The sequence below is a fragment of the Typopeltis vanoorti genome, chromosome 1, assembly GCF_054136105.1.
Source record: "Typopeltis vanoorti isolate ZY-2024b chromosome 1, IOZ_Tvanoo_1.0, whole genome shotgun sequence".
Taxonomy (NCBI): Eukaryota; Metazoa; Arthropoda; class Arachnida; order Uropygi; family Thelyphonidae; genus Typopeltis; species Typopeltis vanoorti.
The window spans coordinates 150,175,418-150,202,080 of NC_143549.1; the positions used below are offsets into that span (position 1 = coordinate 150,175,418).

Sequence of the window (26,663 nt, forward strand, 5' to 3'; positions counted from 1 at the left end):
TCATCAGACACTTTTTTTATCAACTCTCTCTCAGTAAATGATTTGCCAGCACAAATTATTTCTTGTGAAATAATTTTTAAGCTTACCTTTGTGGCAACTTCATTTGCAGATGTCACTATTTTCAAGACTTGTTGCTCACCGCTAAGGACTTTCAATAACTTTGCTGCTTTTATTTGTATTTCACTTGCATCCAACTTGCCAATGTTAGGATGTTTCGATTCAAAATGATGTCTCAGATTGTACTCTTTCTGCACACTATTTTGTCCTTAAACAACATAAAAAAATATTTGTTTGTCCACTCAGTGTTAAATGATCGATGTTCTGAATCTATTTTATGCTTTTTACTTAAGCTCATTGTGTCGAGATTGACAATATTAATTACAAAAAACTAATGATGAAAAACAATAATGCAGGTTATGATAATAGTTATGTAATGTATTGCTCCAGCTACAACCAACCACTACACTGCCAAAGCCAGTCAAGGCACGGCCAACTTTGTGTCATATGATTCGTTCTCATTTGTAGACATCAAGTCATTATCACAGCCATGTAACTTTGAATTTCCTTGCAGCGACACTAGTGCTAACAAAACCTCGAAGCAATTGTAATAATTTGTTATTAAATATGACAGTGGGAATAACTCCAAATGCCATTTATTGTCGAGCTGAAAGAAACATGATTGTGACATCAATTGCACGAACGTAAACATGCAGTCAGTAAAAATTTAATTCAAATCGTCCGATTTCATATTCTCCCATATGATTAATTAATTTCAATCAGGCAGACAGGCCAAAATAAATAGCATTGCAGGCCACATGTTGTACAGGCCTGATATAGATAATGAATAAAAGTGGAGATAATGTGCACCCTTGTTGCAGACCTGATTTTATCTCAAACCATCTTCCTGTACCTCCTTCAAGTCTAATTGCTGACTTACAGCTTAAATATAGTGACTATGTATTACTTGATATAATGTCCTTTATACCATATAACTATAGCATTTTTATTTTATATGCAGAGAAGATTTTTATTAAAAAAAAAAGTTGTAATATTCTAGCAAGGAATCTGCTACTCAATGAACTAAAAAAAAGTAAGTCCATCTTAAGATTAAATTTTAGAGTGAAATCTGTCATTATTTTCCCACATTATGGCTGCTTCTGGTAGGAAGTAGTGTTAATTATACAATTATAAGAGAGATGAATTATTGTGTATTGTTTATTTTTTCCTCATAAATTAATCTCTCATTATATATGTGATTACAGACATTTTCTGTGTGATATAATCATTTATATTCTTCTTTAATCATTTAGGTTCTTGCATATATTTATTTAGTAGATTTAATTATTAATAGTGAGAATTTATGGATGAAACAATAATTAAATAAATCAAACTTATTTTCTGTGGTAACTTATACAAAAGTTGTGTATGTATTACTGCTGAAAGTTTAAAAACTGGTATCTTTTATTTTCCTGTGGGCCTTCACATACAAGAGGAGTAGAATACACAAATAATAGGAAATCAGTTTAACAGAAATATAGTTAGAAAATCAACTATTGTACATCTTGGTATAGTTGTTTGCCTGGTGAGCAGTATGAGGCAACACTTAATTTGCATATATATATATCATTGGCAGGTGTAATGTGTGTTTATGTATGATGTGGGCACGTTATAAAAAGATGAAAAAAGATGTGCATCTAGTGAGTCTCATGGTAACGGGCAGCTCAAACACTGCATATTTAAAGATTTCCTAGCATAAACCAGGAAAATATGTTCTTTTCTGTTGAAAATAATTCTACAAAAAGTGAAAAAATTCACACAAAATACTACCTAGAAGACAAAAATTGCATTAACTTTTCTATCACATGAGAAACAGTTACTTGTTGCATCAAGCAAATCAAGCATTTCCATAGAATGTCCATTTCATAATAAAATGTACAGGACAAAAAATAGTTACATTTTATGCATACTGCCTATTGTAGGCAAAATGCCCTGGCAATATAAAGTAATGTAATGTCACTTGGAAACTGATAATCTAAAGAACTTCTCCATTGCTTATTGCTAATTTCAAATGTATTAATGATACAACTTTTCTTCTCCACAAGATCTATGTTACTAATTATTCCAGTTTTAGTGCTACATCTTGAACTTTTTTTTTTTTTTTAACCAGCTGTGATATTCCTACAGGGGTATTACTGTTAATGTTAGATGAAGAGATATACAAACTATTTCTCATATGATGACACAAAAAATGCATAATACTTGTAGAAATATATTTACATTTCCCCCTAGTTCATCAGATCCCAAAAAAGTCATCTAGTATGATAATAGTAAAAGAACTTCATAATGAAATGCAACATGGATGACTGTAGACATTCTTTTGTTACTGTTCTCTGCTTTGAAAACTATTCCAGAAGCCATCTTGGAAAATGATTCACAGCTGTTATTGTGTCAGTTTGGCTAACTTGTGCCTCTAGGGGTGACTTGTATTGAGACACGAGACTAGGAGGACTTTCATTTTTGGGGAATAGTCAAGGAAAGGCGTCGTGGTCTAGGCATGTCATACTCTTCCATGGATAAAGTGCGTCGCCGTCCAATAGCTCCAAGAGATTTTGGGTCACCTCCAGAGAATGTCCGCTGCCTTTCAACTCCTGGCATTGTGACTGAAGTTACTGTAGTAAATGGAAATTGCGTGATTTAAAAAAAAGTACAATATAAACAAAAATACATACTATTTTGCATTTAGTAAATGCCTATAGCTAATACTACTAATAATAATGTGGTACTTACAGAACCCTTGAAGCTCACAGTCTAACCAGATTGGCTATTATAAATAACCATAATTTTAGGATTTTTTTTGTCATGTTGTACCATCATTTTCTATATTGGTTTAAGCCAATAAGAATACAATTTGGTCGGCTAAATCCCAAATTGTCAGCCCATCCTCGTTCGTTTAGTATCCAGGTAGATACCCAACAGGGTGCACCACGAGAAGGTGAGGATTGGACATTAGGTCAGAAGCCCTGGTCAGTTCTCTGCATTCCTTTAAAGGCTATGTGGAGGTCTCCTCTCAGTTATACAGCTTTGACCCTTAAGCACCCCTGAAATATTAGAAATATTAATTAAATTTATTACAATTAATAATTAGTCTATGTTTTAATTTCCTTAAAAAATACAGTGATGAATAGCCAATGTATAAGCCTTCATTACTAGTCTACTTGTGCATAGAGACTGTTGATTTCATCAATTGCCTCAGCATCCCATAATGCTAAAACATTATGGGAAACTATCCTGACCACTACCCATTGAGGTCTTGAAGTAGACTTAGTCATAAATGTACTTCATGCGCAAACTTTGTTCACTTATGCTTTGGTAATCAATTGAAACAAGAATATAATTTCTTCTAAAGTATACAATTAACTAACTCACTAATTAAGCACGAGGGTGGTCTGAAAAGTTCTCGGCCTCGACCATAGATGGCAACACTATTGGCAAGATTTTTTTTTTTTCTAAGTTGGTACATCTATTATAAGCATCCATGTGAAATTGCAAGTCATTCTATCAAGTAATTTGTTTTATACAGCTGTCTGAAACAAAAATGTTGTCTGTATCCCTTGAAATTTATAAAATTAACCGAGCATATAAAAGTCTTAGCAATGCGAGTTCGCAGTCTTTTTGCCTTTTTTTCATTCATAGTTCAGGTTTTGGTGTTTTCTTCCCCCTGCGGTTTTCCGTGTGGTGGGTCGTAGCTTTGAGGCGGCGGAGTTGAGCGGGAGTTGTTCAGCAGCGGTAATATGGTCAAATAGCAGGCTTGTCAGAGCATAGCCATCCATGCGATGGGACAAACAGTGTATGCCGAAACTTCGTATAGCTCCAGCCGTACCCTTCTGCCAGACAGATTCTTGGACATAAGGTAAAGAGGTGATCCATGATTGAAATCACCAAGAAGACAAGGCAAGGAACAACAGCTCGATGAATAGGGTGACAACCTGAAAGAAACCTACAAGAAGACATGATGAAAAGTATCTCCTAATGAATTTGTCTGGTTGGTAACATCAAGCTTTATTTCTTATTGTATTTTGTAATTCTTAGGCCAGAGTGAGGTACAGTGTAAAATTTCCTGTGCATGACTTGTTAAGACAGATTTTAGGACTTTAGTACCTATTCCTCTAACAAGGATCTTTGTAGTTATTGAAGTGTAGTTAAAAGAATTGTCATTAGTATAAGGTTAGTTTGGATTCGATGTGTTGTATGTGCATTAACTGAGGAAGAAGTAAGGCATTCATCTACATATTTGTGTTAAGGACAGTTTGGATTTGTTAATATCACCTAATGAGAGATACCGATTGTGAACTAGATCTTGTTTGTTAATTTATGCATAATTAATTTTAGGGGCCTTCATTTAGCTTAGTTTTGATTAACATGTATTGTATTTGAGAATGAATAAATTTCTTTGTTTCTTAACCCAAAATACGTGTATGATTTTCCAAGCCAATGCACCACCTGCTAAAAATATCAAACCTGTATTAACTAAAAACGACTGCTGTTTAGAAATATTAGTAAGGGCTTGTTTAACCTTGATAAATTTTTTGGAATCGTGATAATCTGTAGGTCAAATCCCTGACAAGAAGTTCTCTCTTGTATAGGAATCAAGATGCCGCAGCTAAACAAATAAATTTTCTTGATTCCAAAAAGGACTTGACACCAGAATTTATAGATCAGAGAGAATTCTCCTTGTTTGAAGACTTTAAACACAATTTAAGATTGAAAGAGAGGCCACAAAAGATTACAACAAAGGTGCAGCAGACAAGGGATATAAACATGACAAGGTTTATCTTTGAAAGAGTTTTAAGAGATAGTTAATACAAGAAACATAGAGTGCACATATATGTATATAATAATAAAATCAACATAACAGTTGCAAACTTACTGCATACACGTGTGTGTGTGTGCACGCGCACGCACACACACAGAGAGATCCTTCAGTGTTATGTGAAAACTCATTTTCACATAACACTGAATTTCTTCTCATTTATGCTCATTTTCTCAGTGTTTCTCAACCTTTTTTGAGACTTCAGAATTCTATATAAAAATATGAAAATTTTCATAAAAAAATTATCAGAAAGGAATTATGACAATGAATGTTATGCAAAATATTTAATCAAGAACACATATGATACATAATCTTACAAACAGAGTAACACAAGTACTCTAGTAATAAATCACTTTAGTAAATATTAGAAATTTTTCCCATTCACTGAAGGTTTTTTTCAAAGACTGCATCCAGTACAGGTTATAATTATTTGCAAATTTTTGTGGAACTAGCATTCCACAAACCACAGTTTAAGAAACACAGGTTTAGAGGATGGCATATAATTGTCAGCAATGTCATCCATCTGAAATGCATAATTATATAATGGATGATGCGAAACAGATATTTGTCATTTTTCCCCATATAACTTACAAGAGTGGTCTGAAAAGTTCTCAGCCTCGACCATAGATGGCAACAGTATCGGCAAGATTTTTTTTTTTCTAAGTTGGTACATCTGTCATAAGTATCCATGTGAAATTGCAAGTCATTCTATCAAGTAGTTTATTTTACACAGCTGTCTGAAGCAAAAGTGTTGTTTGTATTCCTTGAAATTTATAAAATTGAGTATCGTGCAGTTATAAAATTTTTGTAAAAGAAGGTTTAACACCAAAAGAAATTCATTCGAAGTTCATAAAAGTTTATGGGCACTCGTCTTCTTCGTTTTCGACAATTAAGAAATGGGCTGTCGGGTTTAAACGTGGCCATACCAGCCTTGAAGGACATCCAAAAAAGTGTAACAACACCAGAAATCATTACGTGCACAATATGGTATTGGATGACCGGCAAGTCAAAGTGCATGAAATTGCTGAGATTATAGGCATTTCAAAAGAATGTTTAGGATATATTTTGCATGAAGAATTGCAAACGAAAAAGCTTTGCGCAAGATGGGTGCTACACTTGCTCACAGCAGATCAAAAACACACTCGCATGAAACTCTCTGAACAGTGCTTGGAGTGTTTTTAACAAGAATAAAACTGATTTATTACTATGGATGAGACTTGAATTCACCATTACACACCAGAATCCATACAGTTGTCAAAACAGTGGACAGAAGCTAGTTATTCAGTGCCAAAGAAGACAAGTCGATGCCATAACCTTTTAATTATCTTGAAAAGGGTAAAACAATAACCGGGGAATATTATTCCAATCTTTTAACTAGACTAGGTAAAAACATTAGTGAGAAAAGACCTGGTTAGCAGAAGCAAAAAATCATCTTTCATCAGGACAATGCACCTGCCCACAAAGGTGTTTTGGCAATGGGAAAATTAAGGGATCTGCACTATGAATTGTTGGAACATCCACCCTATTCCCCAGATTTGGCTCCTTCTGACTGCTATCTCTTCCCAGAACAAAAACACTTCCTCGCTGGTCAGCGTTTTTCTTCAAGTCAACAGATGATTGCAGCTGTAGAGGAATATTTTGCAGATCTTACTGAGAACTATAGGGATGGGATAATGGCACTGGAGCATCACTGGAATAAATGTATTAGTCTTAAAGGAGATTATGTTGAAAAATAAAAATAATTTCGAAATTATAAATTCGTTTTTTCTTTGTTAGGTTGAGAGTGTTTCAGACTGCCCCCCCATATGTTCCTTATCCTTCTCTCCAACTTTCATCACAATGAAAGTCTATTTAGCATCATCCACTATATAATTATGCATTTCAGATGGATGACATTGCTGACAATTAATGGAAATTTGCTGCATGTGATTACAGCTAAAGACTTGAAGGTTATAGTGGACAGAGAAAATGAAAGTTATGGGAAACTTTGCTAAGATGGTTAAGCCACTGCATCAGATAACTGTATTGTTAAAGAGAACACTTGTGGGAAATAAGGAAGGTTTTCTTATACTTTACAAGGCATTGATAAGACCACATCTTGTATACTGTGCATAGATATGATCACCTGCGTTCCAAGGAAATAGGAAAATAGGTGAAAAGATTTAGCAGTGGGTAACCAAGATGATAACTGATTTGTGGAATTTATGCATGTGAGGATAGATTGAGGAATGAGGTCTTCATAGTTTGTGGAATAGATGGAGGAAAATAGATAGGTTAGAAACATTAAAGTTAGTAAGGGAGATCTTACACTATAGGCACAACTGAGATTTGGTATCTCTTAATGAGGAGGGGGGGGGTGAATTTAGGGTATGATTAGGAAGCATACAAAGTCTTGGTTCTTCTCATAGGGTATGTGGAATGGACTACTATTGATGTCTTTGTCTTCAGTGAATGTGTTCAAAGAAATGTATGATAGGTATTAACTAAGTGACTAAAGGATTCTCCCCACCCCTCCTTTGATGAGTCCTTGGACTTTCTGGAGGAGTATTTTTAATAATATTTTAAAAAGATAAATGTAATTTTATAGCATTAACCATTAAAGTCAAAGACATGGCATATCTTACTTATCTCTGCAGTTCACAAATGGCTACTCACCACTGCTAGATTTACATGCAAATACAACTTCAAGATGTGCCTCCAACAGAAATTCACACTTTTGGTCTTTTTTTGGGGGGGGGGGGGAGAGCAGGTAAAAATTTGTATTTAACTATTACTTGACATGCTGTATAATGGGACAAAATGTGAGATGAGTTTTCTACATGACAATATGAAGGTCAGTCTTGTGCAAAGAGCATGGTCATGAATTTGCCTCATTGCAAGAAATGTGAGGATTATTGCAATGATTAAGATGATATGTAGAAATACAGATGTTATAGCTTCATTTTACAAGGCTTTGATCAGATTGCATTTGGACTATTGTATGCATATTCAGTCACCTGGTATTCAAGGAAATAAATGAGATTTGATCCTGTCTAAATGAGCGTTTAGACAGGATCAAAAAAAAAACATAGGGTTTAATGAAAATATAGAGTACATATAAATAATTAGACAACACGTTTAATCACTCCTATATTTCATCTCACTCACTGAGACATAGCCAGGGAAACAATATTCAAATTGCAAAAACACAAATTTGCACAAATACAAACCCATACAGTGTGCCACTCATTAGGATTTTAGGCTTTCAGTGTAATCTTTTTCAATTAGTGTTTGTGCAAATTTGTGTATGTTTTTGTAATTTTAATATTGTTTCCCTGACAATGTTTCAGTGATTGAGATGAAATATAGGAGTGATTAAACATGTTGCTTAATTTAAAAATGTAAATTTCTGTGCAGTTCTGTGGGAAGCTTTTGGTAATAAAATTTAATAAAAATAAGAAGTTATAATCCTACATGTTTTGTAATTCATGATCTACATCGTTAGCGGTACAGTAAAAAAAAATGTTATACACAACAAAAGACTAGAAACGATTAATTACACGTATTAGATATTACAGAACTTCACAATTGGCATGTACAAATAAGTAACCAGAATAAAAACGTTAAATTCATTGCTGTCTGAGTGTTGGAACACTTCTAGCTGTTGCTGTTATGTTCTGTGGCATTGCACATACCATATCCTAGGTCCACGGCAGTTAGATTTTTAATGAAAGCAGACCAAACCTGGTGTAAGATTAAGCCTTGATTTTTGTTACATTGTATGGGGATCCTAAGCATTTGCGACCTTGAACTTTCATGTAAAAAATTATGAATCAATATATGGCATTTTTTTGCTGCCAAACTACTTGATGGCCTGTGGTAGTTGTGTGGGAATGCAAGTCTATGCTAGCTTCTTTTTTTTCAGTGTCTTTTATGTGTTTAGACATGTGGATCGCCCCTGGGATGATGTGGATATTTTATGCAAAGGTAAAAAAAAAGTCACTTTGATATATTCATGGAGCAACATAGCCACTTTATCTCTAACATTCTTGATGTAAGGTAGCATTACTGTTATTACTGCATTATTACATTACATCATTATTACATCATTACTGCATTCTTAAAATCTTGTTTAAGTAAAGGAGGTGTATTAAGAGTTTTGTTGATTGTTTTGGGTTCATAACCATTGAGTTCAAGGTTCTGTCTCAGGTAGTGCAGTTCTTCAATCCTTTTAATTGACATGCTGTATATATATGCTCTATCTCATGTTTTAATCATGCCTATCTTTTGCAATGGATGATAGTGTGAAGCAGCATTTAAAAATCTCCCTGTTGTGGTAGGTTTCTGATATACTGAAACAGATAATCTTTTTTCTTCTTTGTTTATTTCAACAAGGATATCAAGTCAAGAAATGTTAATTTTTTGTGATCTTCCAGTTTAAGAGTGAATTTTATACTGGAATGCAATCTGTGTTCCTAACCAAATAATGAATATATTATCAATGTAACATAACCAAATTTTTGGTTTCTTCTGATAGTTGTTGATTTCATTCATTTCGATATTTTCCATAAACAGGTTGGCTAAGGCTGTAGAAAGGTAGGAAACCCATGACAAATCCTTTTTGTTCCCAATATTATTATTATTATTCAGGCCTTCATGGAGTCAAGAGACTCATTGCGGGAGGTCCTTCCTAGGAAACAAAGTCTATCATACTACTCCTTGAACTCATTGAATGTTCTTGTTCTCACCACTCTATCAGGCAATGCATTCCATGGTTCCACCACCCTCCAAGCAAAGAAACCACGCTTCACCCTCTTACTTTCCAGGGATGGCCCCTTGTCATCGCTCCTTCCCGCTGCTCGACAAAGTGAAAGAAATCCCCAGTGTCTACCCTGTAACTGCCTCTCAACAGCTTAAAAGTCTCAATCATATCACCTCTCCTTCTATTCACCAAACTGTAGTCCACATTCTCTCAGCCGATCCTTATAACTAACATTGTACAGTCCTGAAACTGTCTTTGTTATCCGCTTCTGTACCCTTTCCACAGTTAATTTATCCCCTTCAAATCCTGGGGGACCAAATCTGAGAACAATAGTCTTAAGTGTGGTCTAATCAGGGTCATATACAACAGAATGATAATTCTTCTATCTCTGGGTCAGCATCCTTCTCAGTATTGCAGCAATCGTGTGGGTTACCTTCACCACCATTGTAATATGCCCATTGAATTTCAGTTTTCTATCTATCATCACCTGCAGATCTCTTGTATCCCCTGCTCCCTCCAGTACAGCTCCTCCAATTGAGTATGCAGCCTCCCATCGACGTATCCCAAACTTAAAGACTTTACATTTTGCTGCATTAAACTGCCCATCTGTCTAGTTTATTCAGATCCTATTGCAGGGCTGCCACATCTGTACTATTACTATAACCCTTTCCAGCTTTGAATCATCTGCAAACAACTGAATATTCCCTTGCAATCCATTGATATGAAGGTTAAACAATACAGGTCCCAGTACTGAGCCCTGTGGAATCCCACTTCTAGCCTTCTGCTTCCTTGATATTGCCCCACCATACACAACTCTCTCTGATACCTATCAGACAGCCAGTCCTGAATTTAGTTGACTAACCCGACATGTAAACCCACATGCTGTAACTTAATTATCAGCTTATCATATGGCACCCTGTTAAATGCCTTTGGAAAATCCAAAAAAATGGCAGTGTATGCCTTTCCCTCATCAACTGCTGTTGTCACTTTATTATAAAAGGCAATCATATTACTTAAGCAAGAGTGCCCCTTAACAAATCCATGTTGATTCTCATAGATAATGTTATCCTCGTCTGCTCAATGCTGTATATAATCTGCCACTAATTTCTCCAAGACCTTAACTACTACTGATGACACACAAACTCAAACTGGCCTATAATTAGACACTTCCAGTCTGCTACCGCTCTTGTGCAATGGCACTATCTTACCTTCCTTCCATTCCCTGGAAATCTTTCTATAGCCAGACTTTCATTGAAAAGCCAGGTCAAAGGAGCTGTCAGTTCTTTTGCACATTCTGACATCCAGAGTACTCAGTATTTGAAAGACGCTCTCCTCTTGCACCTCTAAATCTCAAACCTGCCCTACCCCTCTAGTATTAAAACCTTCTTCTCCAGGATGAAATACTCCAATAAAGTGCTCATTGAACAACTCCACTATGTCCTCTGCATCAGTCACTCTATTCCCATTTTTATCCCACAACGTTATTCTTCAACAATCATTTCTCCTCCTACTGGCCACATAGGAGTTCCCTATGATTTTCTTTCGATCTTAGTGCCAATCTCTTCTCATTTTCCAGTTTTGCCTTCCTCACCATACTAATCACTCTCATAACCTGAGTCTTGTATTCTTCATATTCATCTGCTCTCCACCGCTCTCCTTATATCTCTTCCATAATCTCTTTTTCACCTGCAATTGCTGTTTGATATTGTTTGTCATCCACTTTACACCAAATTGTGTCCTCCTTCAATCGTGGAATGCAACTTACTGTTGGTGCTAACAAACATTCCTTCACCATTTCCCAAGCACCAACAATACCCTGGCCTTTCAATTCTGCCCTCGATGGAATTGTCCCAAGTTGATATCTAAAACTATTATAATCACCCCGCCTTATAATTCCACATATGTTCCATTTTCTTTGATACTCCTGCATGTCTATTTATCTTCCATGTCAAAACCACATGGTCACTCTCTCTCTAATTAGGGGAGAGATGTCATCTCAGTTATTATCAGCGCTTCTGATGCTATGACCAAATCCAAAACTCTTGAACCTCTTGTTCCCTATATTATATGTTGTCTAAGACATTTCTCCCTCAAGAATTCTAGAAATTCCATTCCCTTATTACTACATGCATTTTCCTTTTCCCGGCTTATACTGCTGTTGTTAAAATCTCCCATAACAATCATTCTTCATGCACTTGCCAAGCTCAATTGCTTAAATACTCTCCTGCTTCCCACCCTCTGTACTCCTTGGCTTGTAGCAACGCCCCACTAAATATCCTGTCTTGCCCACCTCTAACTCACACCATATGCTTTCAAAACATTAGTGTCACTGCCTTCCAAAGCCTCCACTCTTAGAGGATGCAGGTCATGATTTATCATAAGCAGTACTCCACCACCATGATTCCCCTCCTATCCTGCCAAAAAATGCTGTATCCTGCTACTTTTATTCCTGTTACTATATCATCTTCCATCAACCACGTCTCAGTGATGCCCAATAATCTTTGGCCAGGCTGATGCTATCAGTGCCACCAATTAATCTCCTTTATTCTGGATACTCCTGGTATTAGTATAAAGCATAAAAATGTCACTGCTTCTATACTTATCATTATCTCCTCCAGACCCCACTGGACTCAGTGTTACCTGATGTTGCATCCCTTCCCCCAAGCACCTATTCCCACAAGAGGCCACCATCCACACTCGGAATTCTATTTTCCTTGCATTGACACACTGACTCGTTCAGAAAACAGTAATCTCTCCAAATGTCTATGTCCTTCCTCATTCAAATGCAAGCAGTCTTTCACATACAGTTCCTTTCTGTCTTCAAATGCCCTCCAAGCATCCACATATTCCAATCCTCTCTTCTGACACATTCTGGCTATTATGCTATTCATTATTGCTGCTCTTCTGAAAACCCACCCATACAGGCAGATACATTCACCAGCAATTCCCCCCCCCCTTCACAACAATATTGGGTTATAAAAACACTATATAACAGGGCAAAATTAATCTGTTCAGATGACAATGCCCTAACCACTGAACTAAACCACATCTTTAATTACTTTCTTAGCCAATGGCTACAACCCCTCAAAAATCCAAAAATATTAAAACCAGTTAACCACAAGCCTCCCCCCCCTTCCAAAAATACATAAACAAAATGTGCCATGACATCACCATTCCCTATATCCAGGGCACCTCTGAAAAAATAACCAAAATCTTAAAAAAATATCACCTCACTTCTTGTTACAAACCATATAAAAAATTGGCATTCCTTATCTGCTCCACCAAAGACCAACCACTTCCCCTAGACCTACCTGGGTTATACCAGGTCCCTTGCGGCAAAATTATATGGCGAAACAGGCAGGACAGTAAATGTCAGGATTTCAGAACACAAAGACTACATCCAATTTCACCAGTACAGCCACTATGGGATTGTTATCATACTTGGGTATGATAATGAAGAGTTATTTTGTACAACCTCAAGTATGAATCTCAGATCTCTCGCCACTTGATTTACACTGCCTCTCAAGTCATTCATGCCCATCATCACAATCATTTCATCCACCCTTTCACCCTCTTGATTGCCATAGCCACACTTTCTATTGTTCCTTCAGGCAAACACTCCTCTGGCATCCTATCTTGCACACCACGCATCACACCTCTTACCCCTCTGTTCCTTGATTGCTCACCTGCATCCCTTACTCTCTCCCCTCTAACCCTTTCTCTCAGTTTTCCCCTACTTACCTGCTGTCCTGGCACTACTCCATCCCTGGTTCCAGTGCTCCCTCACATTCTTCTCATTTCCTCTCTCCCCTACTGTTTCCATTCTCTCCTCTTCTATAATTCCCATAACTCTCTCTCATTCCCTCTCCTCTACTGTTTCTATTCTCTCCTCTTCTGTCATTTCAATACCTCTCTTTCATTCCCTATCTTCTATTGTTTCTATTCTCTCCTCTTCTATCATTCCCATAACTCTCTCACTTTTCCTCTGATTTGCCTTGCATTCATCTCTTCCATTTGCCAATATTTGTCTTGAAATACGAAAAAGTGTTTCCATACAGTGTTTGAATAGTCTTACTGTGTTCAGTGGGAAAAGGGTTTAAAAGTAGATACACTGTGTCATCCCTGGGTACATTGTGAAAAGACTGTCTATATCTAAACTTGCTAAGATGTCTGAAGACTCTATATTTATATCTTTTACCTTTTCAATAAAATGTAAGCAATTTTTACATATGATTCTGTTTTTCCTATGTGTAGTGATATCAGTTTTGACAGATATTTTGTAAGTTTGAGGTTGGAGAACTTCAGTTGTGAAGTCCTGATAACATCTAATGTAATTAATTGTTTATAGTCTTTTGTTGTGTATAGTGATTTTAATAGTAACCCCTGATGATGATGTAAGTCTGACGACTTACAAAACTTATAGGATTATAATTGCTTATTTTTATTAAACTCATTATTCCTGCACTATTGTTTAATTATTTATATGTGCTGTATTTATTTCATTAAACCCTATAATGAGTTCAAACAGCACATAAATCTAAACAGGTGATTCAAAGAAAAAATGCTAAGGTAGTATCTGAAATGTTGGATGTGAGGACAGATTGTGGACATACCATCTACAGAATGTGGCAGACAGTTGAAGTGATATGATTGAGACATATAAGTGAAATGGTAAATAAGTTTGTGGCATGGTTTGACAGTCATCTCAGCAGACGTTTTATGATGATCATGATAATTTCTTAATAACAGTGATTACTGTGCAAGACTATAAAAAAGCATAATGCAGTACTTACAAAATCCAAGACCCTTGACAAACAGCAATAAACTCTGAGCCAATTTCTCTGGCTATAGTAGTGGAAGAAAAAGAAAGAATAAAACATTACTATAAAAAAAAAGTAATATTGCTACACAATCAGGTTTAATAACATAAGTGGTTTAATTTATTATTATTATTATTTTATTATTATTATTCAGGCCTCCAAGGAGTCAAAAGACTCATCGTGGGAGGTCCTTCCTAAGAACTTAAAGTCTGTCAAGATTCATCGAGGGTTTACATTAACTGTTTTATTCATTGTGCTAGTCTTTTGACCTTCTTTAAGGATCATTATCTAAGCAGACACCATTTGAAAGTGAAGTTGATATAGATAATTAATATAATCAGTTAGAATTCTTGCAAAGGTAATAATAAAGTTCATATAGTGCAAATACATAACATAGATATGGGTATTTTGATAACTGTTATATTCTCTGTAAGAAATGAAATGGGTCTTTTATGATTTTGGTAGGGTAGGAGTGAAGCCTTTTGGGATTAGATGAATGTGCTAAGAAGCACATTCATCTAACCCTTAAGAACACTATAATAAAACTACAGATCTAAAGTTTTCAAGTGGCCTACTAAAAGCTTCTTCAAAGAGGACAAAGAATTAGTTAAGCCACTAGAACTGACTCCCATATTCAATAATATGAATTTCACAATGGCAAAATATACTTAAAATGTGGCTGAATGACTTGCATCACACTTGCCGGTGAGCTCTGTCTGTTAGGAAAAAAAATGTGGCAATTGCTAGCTTCGAATGTAATCTTTTGTGTGACTCTACAACAGTATTCTTCTGTTTCTAATTCTTGTAGAAAGGCTTATATGTTGGTAACATAATTTCTTTTAATTAATATACTGGATATTAATTAAAAGAAATTTTAATAAATACCTCCTATATTTCGGCAATGTCACATTGTCATCTTCATGGGAACATACAACTATGACATGTGCAGGCACTACAAAAAGCAGAAGAGAGAGAAACTACTGTTGTTCCTAGAGTCCTAATGGTGCTCCCTGGTGGCTATATTGGGTTGTCTTGGCCATTGGGCTGATGTTCTCATGATGCAGAGCAGATTCTATAATATGAATTTCACAATGGCAAAATATACTTAAAATGTGGCTGAATGACTTGCATCACACTTGCCGGTGAGCTCTGTCTGTTAGGAAAAAGTTAGTTTGGGGCAGTCTCATGCACCCAAATTCGTTGAGGTTTGGAAAGTTTTTTTAGAGCTGAGGCTAATTCTATGAACAATCTTTCATATTTAAACTTGCTGCAGTGTATTAACGTGGCTTTCTTCCAATGTATTCTGTGCCGGGTATCCAGAGCATAGTCTACAATCCCATAGTGGCTGTGCTGGTGAAATTGGATGTAGTCTTTTTGTTCCGAAATCCTGACATTTACTGTCCTGCCCAGGTAGGTCTAGGGGAAGTGGTTGGTCTTTGGTGGAGCAGATAAGGGATGCCAATTTTTTGTGGTTTGTAACAAGAAGTCAGATCATATTTTTTTAAAGATTTTGGTTATTTTTTCAGAAGTGCCCCGGATATAGGAAATGGTCATGGATTTGGCGTAATCTTTGTTATGAAGGGGGGGGGGGGGGCTTGTGGTTAACTGGTTTTTATATTTTGGGATTTTTTGGGGGTTGTAGCCATTGGCTAAGAAAGTATTAAGGATGTGGTTTAGTTCAGTGGTTAGGCTATTGTCCTATGAACAGATTAATTTTGCCCTGTTGTATAGTGTTTTTATAACCGCATATTGTTGTGAGGTGGGGGGAATTGCTGGTGAATGTATCTGCCTGTATGGGTGGGTTTTCTGTAAACAGAGAAAATCGAGGATCCATCAGGCTGGTGAGTGATAAGAGTGTCTAGGAAAGGGAGACTGTTGTTTTCCTCTTTTTCCAAGGTGAACTGGATTCTGAGGTGTTGGTTGTTTAAGTGTGTTAAGAAGGAGTGGAGTGTATCTGAGCCATGTGGCCAAATAGCAAACACATCATCAATGTAGCAAAGCCAAACAGTGGGTTTTTGTGGGGCAGAGTTTAAGGCTTTCTCTTCAAAAGTCTCCATAAAGAAGTTGGCCAGGGGTGGGAAGAGTCGTGAACCCATGGCTGTCCCCTCTATCTGTTTGTAGAAATTTCCTTGCCAAACGAAATAGTGTGAGTTCATTGTGAACTGAAATAGGGGCTGAGTTATCGGGAGGAAATTTAGTCACTAAGAAGGTCACGTCTTGGTCTGTTTAAGTTACCAACTAAAACCTTTAAACTCTACCCCCCACTCCCCCGAATATATGGACTTCCAAAAATACATAAACAAAATGTACCATGACATCCCATAGTGGATGGCATTGATTCCCCATATACAAATTAGCCAAACATTTAGCCAAAGCGCTCATACACTATACTGGCAACACACCATCACACACAAAAAAACTCAGCCCACTTCAAAGCCAGTATAGAAAACCTTTCACTCCAACATACTGACATAATGGTCAGTTTTGACATCTCCTCCCTATTCAGAAATGTCCCACTCAAGACCTTAGAGCTCATCCAAGCCAAATTTTCTCCCAATATCTCAGCCCTATTTAGTTCACAATGAACTAAGGCTATTTTGTTTGGCAAGGAAAATTCTACAAACAGATAGAGGGGACAACCATGGGTTCACCACTCTCCCCATCCCTGGCCAACTTCTTTATGCAGACTTGTGAAGAGAAAGCCTTAAACTCTGCCTCACAAAAACCCACTGTTTGGCTTTGCTATGTTGATGTGTTTTTTATTTGGCCACATGGCTCAGATATACTCCACTCCTTCTTAACACACTTAAACAACCAACATCCCAGACTAATCACTTGCCAGCCTGATGGATCCTTGATTTTCTCTGTTTACAGAAAACCCACCCATACAGGCAGATACATTCACCAGCAATTCCCCCCCCCCCTTCACAACAATATTGGGTTATAAAAACACTATATAACAGGGCAAAATTAATCTGTTCAGATGACAATGCCCTAACCACTGAACTAAACCACATCTTTAATTACTTTCTTAGCCAATGGCTACAACCCCTCAAAAATCCAAAAATATTAAAACCAGTTAACCACAAGCCTCCCCCCCCTTCCAAAAATACATAAACAAAATGTGCCATGACATCACCATTCCCTATATCCAGGGCACCTCTGAAAAAATAACCAAAATCTTAAAAAAATATCACCTCACTTCTTGTTACAAACCATATAAAAAATTGGCATTCCTTATCTGCTCCACCAAAGACCAACCACTTCCCCTAGACCTACCTGGGTTATACCAGGTCCCTTGCGGCAAAATTATATGGCGAAACAGGCAGGACAGTAAATGTCAGGATTTCAGAACACAAAGACTACATCCAATTTCACCAGTACAGCCACTATGGGATTGTAGACCATGCTCTGGATACCTGCCACAGAATATGTTGGAAGAAAGCCAAGTTAATAATACACTGCAGCAAGTTTAAATATGAAAGATTGTTCATAGAATTAGCCTCAGCTCTAAAAAACTTTCCAAACCTCAACAAATTTGGGTGCATGAGACTGCCCAAAATTTGGGAAACTTACATCATGAGAACATCAACCCACCAGCCAAGACAACCCAATATAGCCTGCTGTGTGTGTGTGTAAGGTGGGGGGGAGACACCATTAGGACTCTAGGAATAACAGTAATTTCTCTCTTTTGCCTCATTTGCTTTTTGTAGTGCCAGTGTCATAGTTGTATGTTCCCATGAAAATGGCAATGTGACATTGCCAAAATATAGGAGGTATTTATTAAAGTTTCTTTTAATTATTATTCCAGTATACGTTGTAAATGCCTTAAATAATTTAATAGTCTTCAGTTTCTAATCCTCAAGCTACCATGATGCAAATGTGTAGTATGTTTCCAGCCTCTTTCCAGGCAGAATAATCAACAAAAGTCTTGTTAGTGGTATCATCATTATTTAAAGACAAGAATAAGTGAAGCAAGTAATTCAGTGTCTTTCTAAACAAGTTCTGGATGGTTTAGAGCAAGAGCTCACTTACATGCATACAATTGGCTGGTAAAGCAGTAGCAGAATTTATGAAAATGTTTGCTCAAATTATGAAGTGTGGGTGGATTAAACCTGATCACATGTTACAATGTTGACAAAACAGGATGAATATAAAAAAAGAAGTCTGAATAAACTTGCACACTAAAAGATGGGGGAGGGAATTGAAAGGTGTTTTCCAATCCACTTCTACTCCAAAAGGAATGCCTGTTACAGAAATGATCCAGATTGATTCAATGATGGAGTGGATTGTAAACTGAAATATTCTGAGAGGCATGTGGGGAATTTCTTTTTTCTTCTCTTCAAATTAAAATCAACTGTACATCAGAATTGCTTCCAGCATAAACTCTAGGAAATTAATTCATTTCATGGTACAGTGGAACTGCAGTTGTCGAACGACTCTCTTCTTGAACAAATCAGTTCCCGAACATATTTTCCAAACAAAAAATGCATCAGTTTCTGAACACAATCTCGGTTCTTGAACAGGCTAACCAGCAACTACGTGCTCCATGGGATGAGATGTATGGTGGGAGAGCATCAATTATGCTGCAGCCTCACTCAGTGGAAACACCTGTTCGAATTTGCATTGCCTTTTTTTTTTTATTTTCTTTGTGTTTTGTTGTTTTTTATAAATATTTTTATAAATGTTTATAAAAACTTCAGAAATGCCAGCAGTGTTTCTGAGGCTGTAATTTGGGAAAAAGCGAGGCGATTACATGATGACCTGTTAAAGAAAAACCCTGGTATGCGTGGTGATACTGATGTGTTCAAAGCTAGTAGAGAGATGGTTCGAGAAATTTAAGAGAAGTGGCATACAAGTGTGGTTAGGCATTGGGAGGCTGTGAGTTAGAACCAAGAAGCTGCTGAGAAATATCTGCAAGAATTTAGTGACTGTGTAAAGGCTGAGGGTTTTCTTCCCCAACAAGTGATGAAACTGGCCTATTTTGGAAAAAATTGCCAAGGAGGACTGAGAACACTCTGGAGGAAAAAGCATTGCCAGGACACAAGCCAATGAAAGACAGACTGATGCTTATACTATGTGAAAACGCAAGTGGAATTTCAAGGTCAAGCCATTGCTTGTGTATCACTCTGAGAATCCGAGTGTTTAAGAAAAATAACATGATTAAACGTAAATTGTCTGTTATGTGGAAGGCTAATAGTAACGTGCGGTTAACCAGGCAATTTTTTATTGAGTGGATCCATGAAGCCTTTGCTCCAAGTGTGAGAAAATAACTTCAAGAAAAACATTTACCATTAAAATGCCTTCTTGTGATGGACAATGCTCCTACTCACCCTTCCGGCTTGGAGGATGAGTTGCTGGAGGAGTTTGATTTTATCACAGTGAAGTTCCTGACCCCTAACATGATTTCTCTAATCCAACCTATGGACCCGCAGGTCATTTCGAACTTTAAGCAACTCCACCAAAGCACTGTTTCAGAGGTCTTTTGAAGTGACTTCTGACATAGAATTAACACTCAGAGAATTGTGGAAACTTCACTTAACTTAAGTGTCCATTCACTTCCATTGCTTAAGTGCCCTTGACAAAACCTGGATGCAAGTAACTTATAGGACCATGAACTTAGTCTGGAAGAAACTGGCCAGACTGTGTAGCAGACAGACACACTGAGGGATGTGAGACTGAGTATGTTGCTGTTGTCGATGATATTGTGTCTCTGGGCAAAAGAATGTGCTTGGAAGTTGACAGTGCTGATGTGGAGGACCACAGGAATGAGCTCACTATGGAAGAACTGGAGCACCTTCAGAGACAGAGGAAAGAAGGGAGGATGTTCCTAGTTCTTTGATCAATGAAATGCGTGTGAAATGGGATGAGGTGCAAAGTTTTGTGGAAAGATATCACCCCAACAGAGGTAGCAAACCGCATCATAAACCTTTTCGATGACTATGCCATGTCTCACTTCAGAAACATTTTAAAATGCAGGCAAAAACAAATCTTATTGTACAGGTTTTTAGTGAGACAGAGGCCCAGTGTCTTTCAAAGATAGTCGATTGGTGTCAAGAGACAGAAAAGAGAATGAGAAAACACCCAGAAGGACAGTTACCTGATGTTTTTATGGAAGAGGACTCCCTTTCCTCACCACCTTCCATTTACACCATCAACTCTCCTCCGTACAGGTAAAGTGAAGTAAAATTTTTGTCTATATTTTATCTATTTATTTTGTTTATTCTTTGTGTGTAAGATTTTATGCATTTTCATTGTTTCTGTATACGATTTTATGCATGAAGTACTGTTATAAAGGTTTAAATAAGCAACCATCTGGAGTTCAGGAACGGATTAATCCATTTTACATTAATTCTTATGGGAAAATGGTTTCCGTTTTCAAACAAATCGGTTTCCGAACAGCCTTTAGGAACAAATTATGTTCGACAACCGAGGTTCCACTAGCTTAAAAGCGTTGGACTGGTTATATTCAAACTGCAATTTAAGCTCATTAGTTTTACAGATGATTTGAAATATTACCAGAGACTGGTTTGGGTCATTTATTTTACACCCAGGCATCCAAGCTATGGAGTGAATTCTCCATAAGATAGGTTGGTATACAAGCTGCAGAGAATGGGAATATATAATAGATTGGTTAGATGGATTAGAGATTGCTCTCTGAATGATACCATCAAGTTGTAAATGATGGAGAAGCATCTCAAAAATATGAAAGAGCACATCGGTGGTGTGTTCCTGGGTACCTGATGTTTAACATGTTCGCTGCCAACTATGAGTAAAATCGTAGTTGGTATATAACAAGCTCTCACAAGCCAACTACGAATATACTCTTATGTCATTACCGACCTTGTACTGATTACTCATAGTGACCTTGAAGAAGGGAAATTGCTTGGCATGCAGTAACAAGCTATGCACGAGGAGTATGGCAGTGAACGTGTTAACCTATTTGTTGATGATATTTTGTGTGGATTGACTGGAGCACTTCAGTTGTTTGCTGATGATGCATGTATACAGTGTATACATGTTTGGATAAAATATCAAAATTATGGTAAAAATTAAAAAAAAAAAATTAAACATGAAAAAATATTGTTTATTATCAATAAAATTATACGATTTAGTATAATTCAAAATTACTTAAAAATAAAATCCATTATCATAGCCCCAATAATGTTCTAAATAAAAACTATAACAAATGTTATGTCTTTAATCGTAATGTGCAAATATTTAAAGAGATGGAGTAAACACAATAAGCACTACAAACACTTTACTACTGGCACAAACTGCATATAAACAACAGTAGAACTGCGCGACGGACAGTGCCACATTACGCTAATAGCTCGCACCTCACTATGATGTGCATATGCTTGCGCACGTAGCAAATACTAGCAATATGACACTGTGGTAAACACAGTGCTGCTAGCATCCTTCACCCTCCTAAGTGCTACAAGATGGATTTTTATTATTTTTTATACAAAATAAGAGAATTGTATAGGATTGTTGATGATAAAATTAAATATTACAAGCAAATAGCTCAGTGGATGTGCAATTTGCACACCATGGCACTTGACTGCATGAAGGAAGACTTTGTTTCGAATCTAGTCAGCGACTAGAGAAAATTTTTCTAAGCCTTTTTTTGACTGGTTCCCAAGTTAGTCAATCTCTGGCATGGGCAAGCAGATTTTTTCTCCCAGAAACTCAGGTTTTTCATCCTGTAAACTCAAGAAAATCAACCGTAGAACCCACATTATTTCAGACATTAAATATATTGTGTTAGGGACCACGAGATGGTGGCACTTGTTTAGCCGTCTCTCTTCACTGCGTACCGCTTAATTAGTGATAGCCTTGGGCCATCTATCTCTGATTGGTACCAGTGGAGATTGAACTGCACATTCAGTCTCCAAAAAGTTAGATAGGGCTAAACACCTTGCCTACTCCCTATATGGGAATAAAAAGGCATTAGCTGATTTTTTATTTTTGATAAATAAATTAATAAATATATTGATATATCGAGAAAAATTGGGGGTGCTGCAGTTCTGCAGTGCCTATGCACGAGTCGCCCCTGACTGCTGATGTTAATTCCCTTAAGGAATTTTAAGGAAAATATTTCAGTAAACTTTTGGCTTGTACAAATGAGTGACATTGTAGTTTTAATATTAATACATGTAAAATTGCACTTTGTAGTGCAGAGACAAAGGTTTGTACTATACATGCTTCAAGAAGTGGATGAGATTTGAGATCTGTGGTGGTGGAGATGGGTGATACTGGAATGAAGTTTACAGGGTACGCTGCAAGTGTTGCAAAGACTGCACATTGAAATGCTGCTATGATAAGAAATACATTTGACAACTATAGGTTTTTATTGTGATGTGGAAACACTGGGGGAAGATCCAGAGATGAGTGACTAAGGCAGCATCACAAATCTGAAATGTTGGTTATGACAAGAGAAGGTTAAATGGATGCAAACTACATATTTTTGGTGGAGAGGTGGAAAAGATATGATATGAATAGAGATGTTTCAGTTAGTGGGGGGAATTTTACTGGATTTAATACAGAGGAGATGATAAGGGAGAGTGAAATGGTGACAAGAACAAGAGGTCATCCTTGGAATTTGGGTGTGGAGTAGATTTTTGCATAGAGTGCAACACATTACCAAAATGCATTGTGAATGCTGAGAGTGTTAAAGATTTAAAGCTTCAACATGATAAATTTGTTGTTGGCTGAATGAATCTCTCGCAGTGATTCTGTTGACTCCATAGAACAGGGTTCTTCAATGCATGGCCCACGGAGTTCTTTGCTGTGGCCTGCCGGCCACATTGAAAAAATAACTACTTAACATTAAAATGCGATTAAATAAAAAATAATTTCAAGGAAGCCTGCAGGCCACTAAGCTATACTGTGGTATTTAGAATTGTAAGATGTTTTCCAGATTCACAAGGAACGATATGCATTTGATACTATTTGATACTTTACATAAAATCCTATAAAAATAAATATTAAATAGACATGCTTCTTCAGTCATCTACCAGCACCAAGCAGTACTTAAGTACTACTACTAACATCGCAGGTAGATGGCTGAAGCAGTAGTTCATTCGAGTGCGCTGTCTAGTGCCTTCCAGATACATCTCGAAGGTTCTCGATACTTCGTTATTTTCATATAAATACAAGAGGATCTCATCCACAGTCAGTCAGTCATGAACAGTGTGATATTCATGTATAAGTGCACGTTCATCGTATCAGCCATAGACTATTTGTGGTTTTATATTGCCAGACTTTTTTCATTAGTGTGAGACATATTCAATGGATAATAACCATTACACGGCCATTTTGGATAATTTTTTGGGTTCACCTTCCATCACTATGGCGTCTACGAATAAAGAGCGTAAATCAAGTGATTCTTGTAAGGTTTTTAATGAAAAGTGGACCAATTTGTACTTTTTTGTGCCAATCAACGATAATTCTGTGTGTTTAATTTGTTGTGAGTCAGTATCAAAAGAATACAATATAAATCGACACTATGAGACAAAGCATGTATCCAATTTCAATCACCTTTAAGGGCAGCTTTGTGTGGACAAAGTGAACCATCTCCAAATTGGTTTAAAATGCCAGCAGGGTGCGTTTAAAAGGCAGAGGGAAGAGAGCGAAGGGTGCGTAAAAGCAAGCTATGTAATAGCTAAAAAAATTGCTAAAAAATCAAAAGCCTTCTTGGACGGTAAGTTTGTGAAAGCGTGTCTCATTACTGCTGGGGAAATTCTGTTGTCCAAATAATAAGGTGTTTAAAAAACGAGTTTGTCTGGGAGTAACTGTAGCAAGACGTCATGAAAATGACAAATCTGAATTTATGTCATTTTCACTTGCTTTAGATGAGAGCACAGATGTGAAGGATACAGCACAACTGGCTATATTTATTCATGGAATTGATCAACAATTCACTGTGACAGAAGAACTGCTAACACTCGTACCTATGAAGGGAACGACGAAAGGCACTGATATTCTTGAAGCCGCCAAGAAAACGTCCCAGCGTTTCAACCTAAGCTTAACCAACCTTGAGGGTGTGGTAACTGATGGTGCCCCCCTGCTATGGTGGGAAAGAACGAAGGGTTTGTTGCACTGCTACAGAAAGAACCAGAACTAGAAGGAAAATATTTTGTCCATTACCACTTTAATCCACCAGGAGAATTTGTGTGCAAAAACTATTGGATTTGAGAATGTCATGAAAGTTATTGTGACTGTCGTCAACATTATTAGGGCAGGAGGATTGAATCAATGTCAATTCCAAGAGTTTTTGACCAGAGTACAAAGCGAATCGCGATGTGGTTTATTATAGTGATGTGCATTGGTTGAGCAGAGGGAAGGTTCTTAAAAGAGTCTTTGACTTAAGGAGCGAAATATAGCAGTTCATGCAAACCAAGGGGAAGCCGATTGCAGAATTCAATAATCCAAAGTGGATGACAGACTTTGCCTTTGCGACTGACATCTTGTTGCATATGAATGACCTAAATACGCAGCTACAATCCAAAGATCAACTGGTGCACACTGTTTGATCACATCAAAGCTTTTGTGGCCAAGCTCAAACTTTGGGAGGCACAACTCGCAGAAAAAAAAAGACAACTCATTTTCAGCTTCTCGCCGAGTCCAACTGTTCGTCTCTTGATGAATATGCTACAAAATTAGTTGTGTTGTGAAGTGAGGTTCGAAGAGAGATTTAGTTATTTTCGTAACCAACATTCTTCTTTTGATTTATTTTTAATGCCATTCAGTATCAGTGCTGCCGAAATGCCAGGCTCAGTGGAGCTGCTTGAACTCCAAAACAACTCTTCTTCTTCGAGAGAAAAATTATTCAATGTGCCCTTGCTTACAATTTACAAAGACTACATTTCTGAGGATGCATTCCCTAATCTTCGCTGGCATGCTTTGAAGATGTGCGCTTTGTTAGGAAGCACATACTTATGTGAGCAGTTTTTCTCCAGAATGAAGCATGTGAAGTCCAAGACAAGAACTCAGATTACGGACCAACATCTCGAGAATACTCTGCACATAGTGACTTCCAACATTGATACCAACATCAATGAGCTGGTCAAGGAAAAGCATTGCCAAGTTTCCCCATTGACATTGTAAAAAATGAATGTTTTCTTTATTAAATTATCTTTTTTAAAGTGTTGATTGTATTTCTAATCATGAACCTGACTCCTACCTACACTCTTAAAGCTGAGTTTGTTTATTTTTATAGGATTTTATGTAAAGTATCAAATGCACAGCGTTCCTTGTGAATCTGAAAAGCATCTTACAATTCTAAATACCACAGTATAGCTTAGTGGCCCGTGGGCTTCATTGAAATTTTTAATGCGGCCCACACTGTCTGAAAGGTTGAAGATCCCTGCCATTGAGGTTGATGTTATGATAATAATAATAATTATTATTGTCATCGTATGATAATAACATATCACATCATAAGATAATAATTATTATATTTTATTTTACTTATATACTGTACCTACCATTTGACAGAGGCTGATGTGAGAAAGGCAGGTAGATGAACTGGAGGTGCTCAGCATACCAAAAATTATCAATGTGAATATAGCAGTGAGATTTTTTTATGGCTTCCATTCGTTAAATGTGTTTGTAAACTTATAATACTTTGTAAATCTATATATTGTTAGCCTGTAGTACTGTGGGTAGAGACTAAAGATTTTTTCTATTTATTATTACTTTTATAATTTTAAAAATTTTTTATTTCTTTGTTTATTTATTTATTTATTTTTTGATGTGGTTCCCATCCATGAAAGGCTAGTAGTAAACCTATAGTGCATTTTGTGCTATGGGTGGGCTAAGAATTTTTTCTTCAATTTTTAGCAAATCATACATTTTTTTTTTGTAATTTTTTTCTTTATTTTTAGATAGTCTCAAAATCTTGCTCTAGAGACCAAACATGGAACCTTTTTAAGCCACTTCAGGCCTCCAGTAAGCATGGTGATGGTCATCATGGCAGTGGTGTAATACACAAATGCATTACACTGATGGTACTGGACTGCAGGAAATTGATGAGGTGAGGGGTTTGGAGTTGATGGTAAACAGATACCTGAGGTTTGCATTAGGCATATTATTATTATTACATCAACTTTCATGAGTCAAAGACTCATTGAGGTGGGGGGAGAGAGAGAGAGGAGTTTATTTCAAAAGTTGGAAAAATAACTTAAAGGGTTACTTGAACGTTGAAGAACACATTGACAAGTAGAAA

At 36.8% G+C, this 26,663-nt stretch overlaps 1 protein-coding gene across 2 annotated transcripts in view; it reads right to left on the minus strand.

The window, feature by feature from the left end:
• Positions 1 to 1,437: 1,437 nt before the first annotated feature.
• The window catches only part of LOC150110536 (uncharacterized protein ZK1073.1-like), a 300,171-nt gene continuing 274,945 nt past the window's right edge, over positions 1,438 to 26,663 (minus strand). For both annotated transcript variants that reach the window (XM_090399645.1, XM_090399653.1), the window contains 2 exons: positions 14,405 to 14,456; positions 1,438 to 2,669 (listed from right to left, as the gene is read on the minus strand). In XM_090399645.1, coding sequence (XP_090255771.1) covers positions 2,512 to 2,669; positions 14,405 to 14,456 — 210 coding nt within the window. In that variant the 3' untranslated portion in view covers positions 1,438 to 2,511. The remainder of the gene's footprint in view (positions 2,670 to 14,404; positions 14,457 to 26,663) is intronic.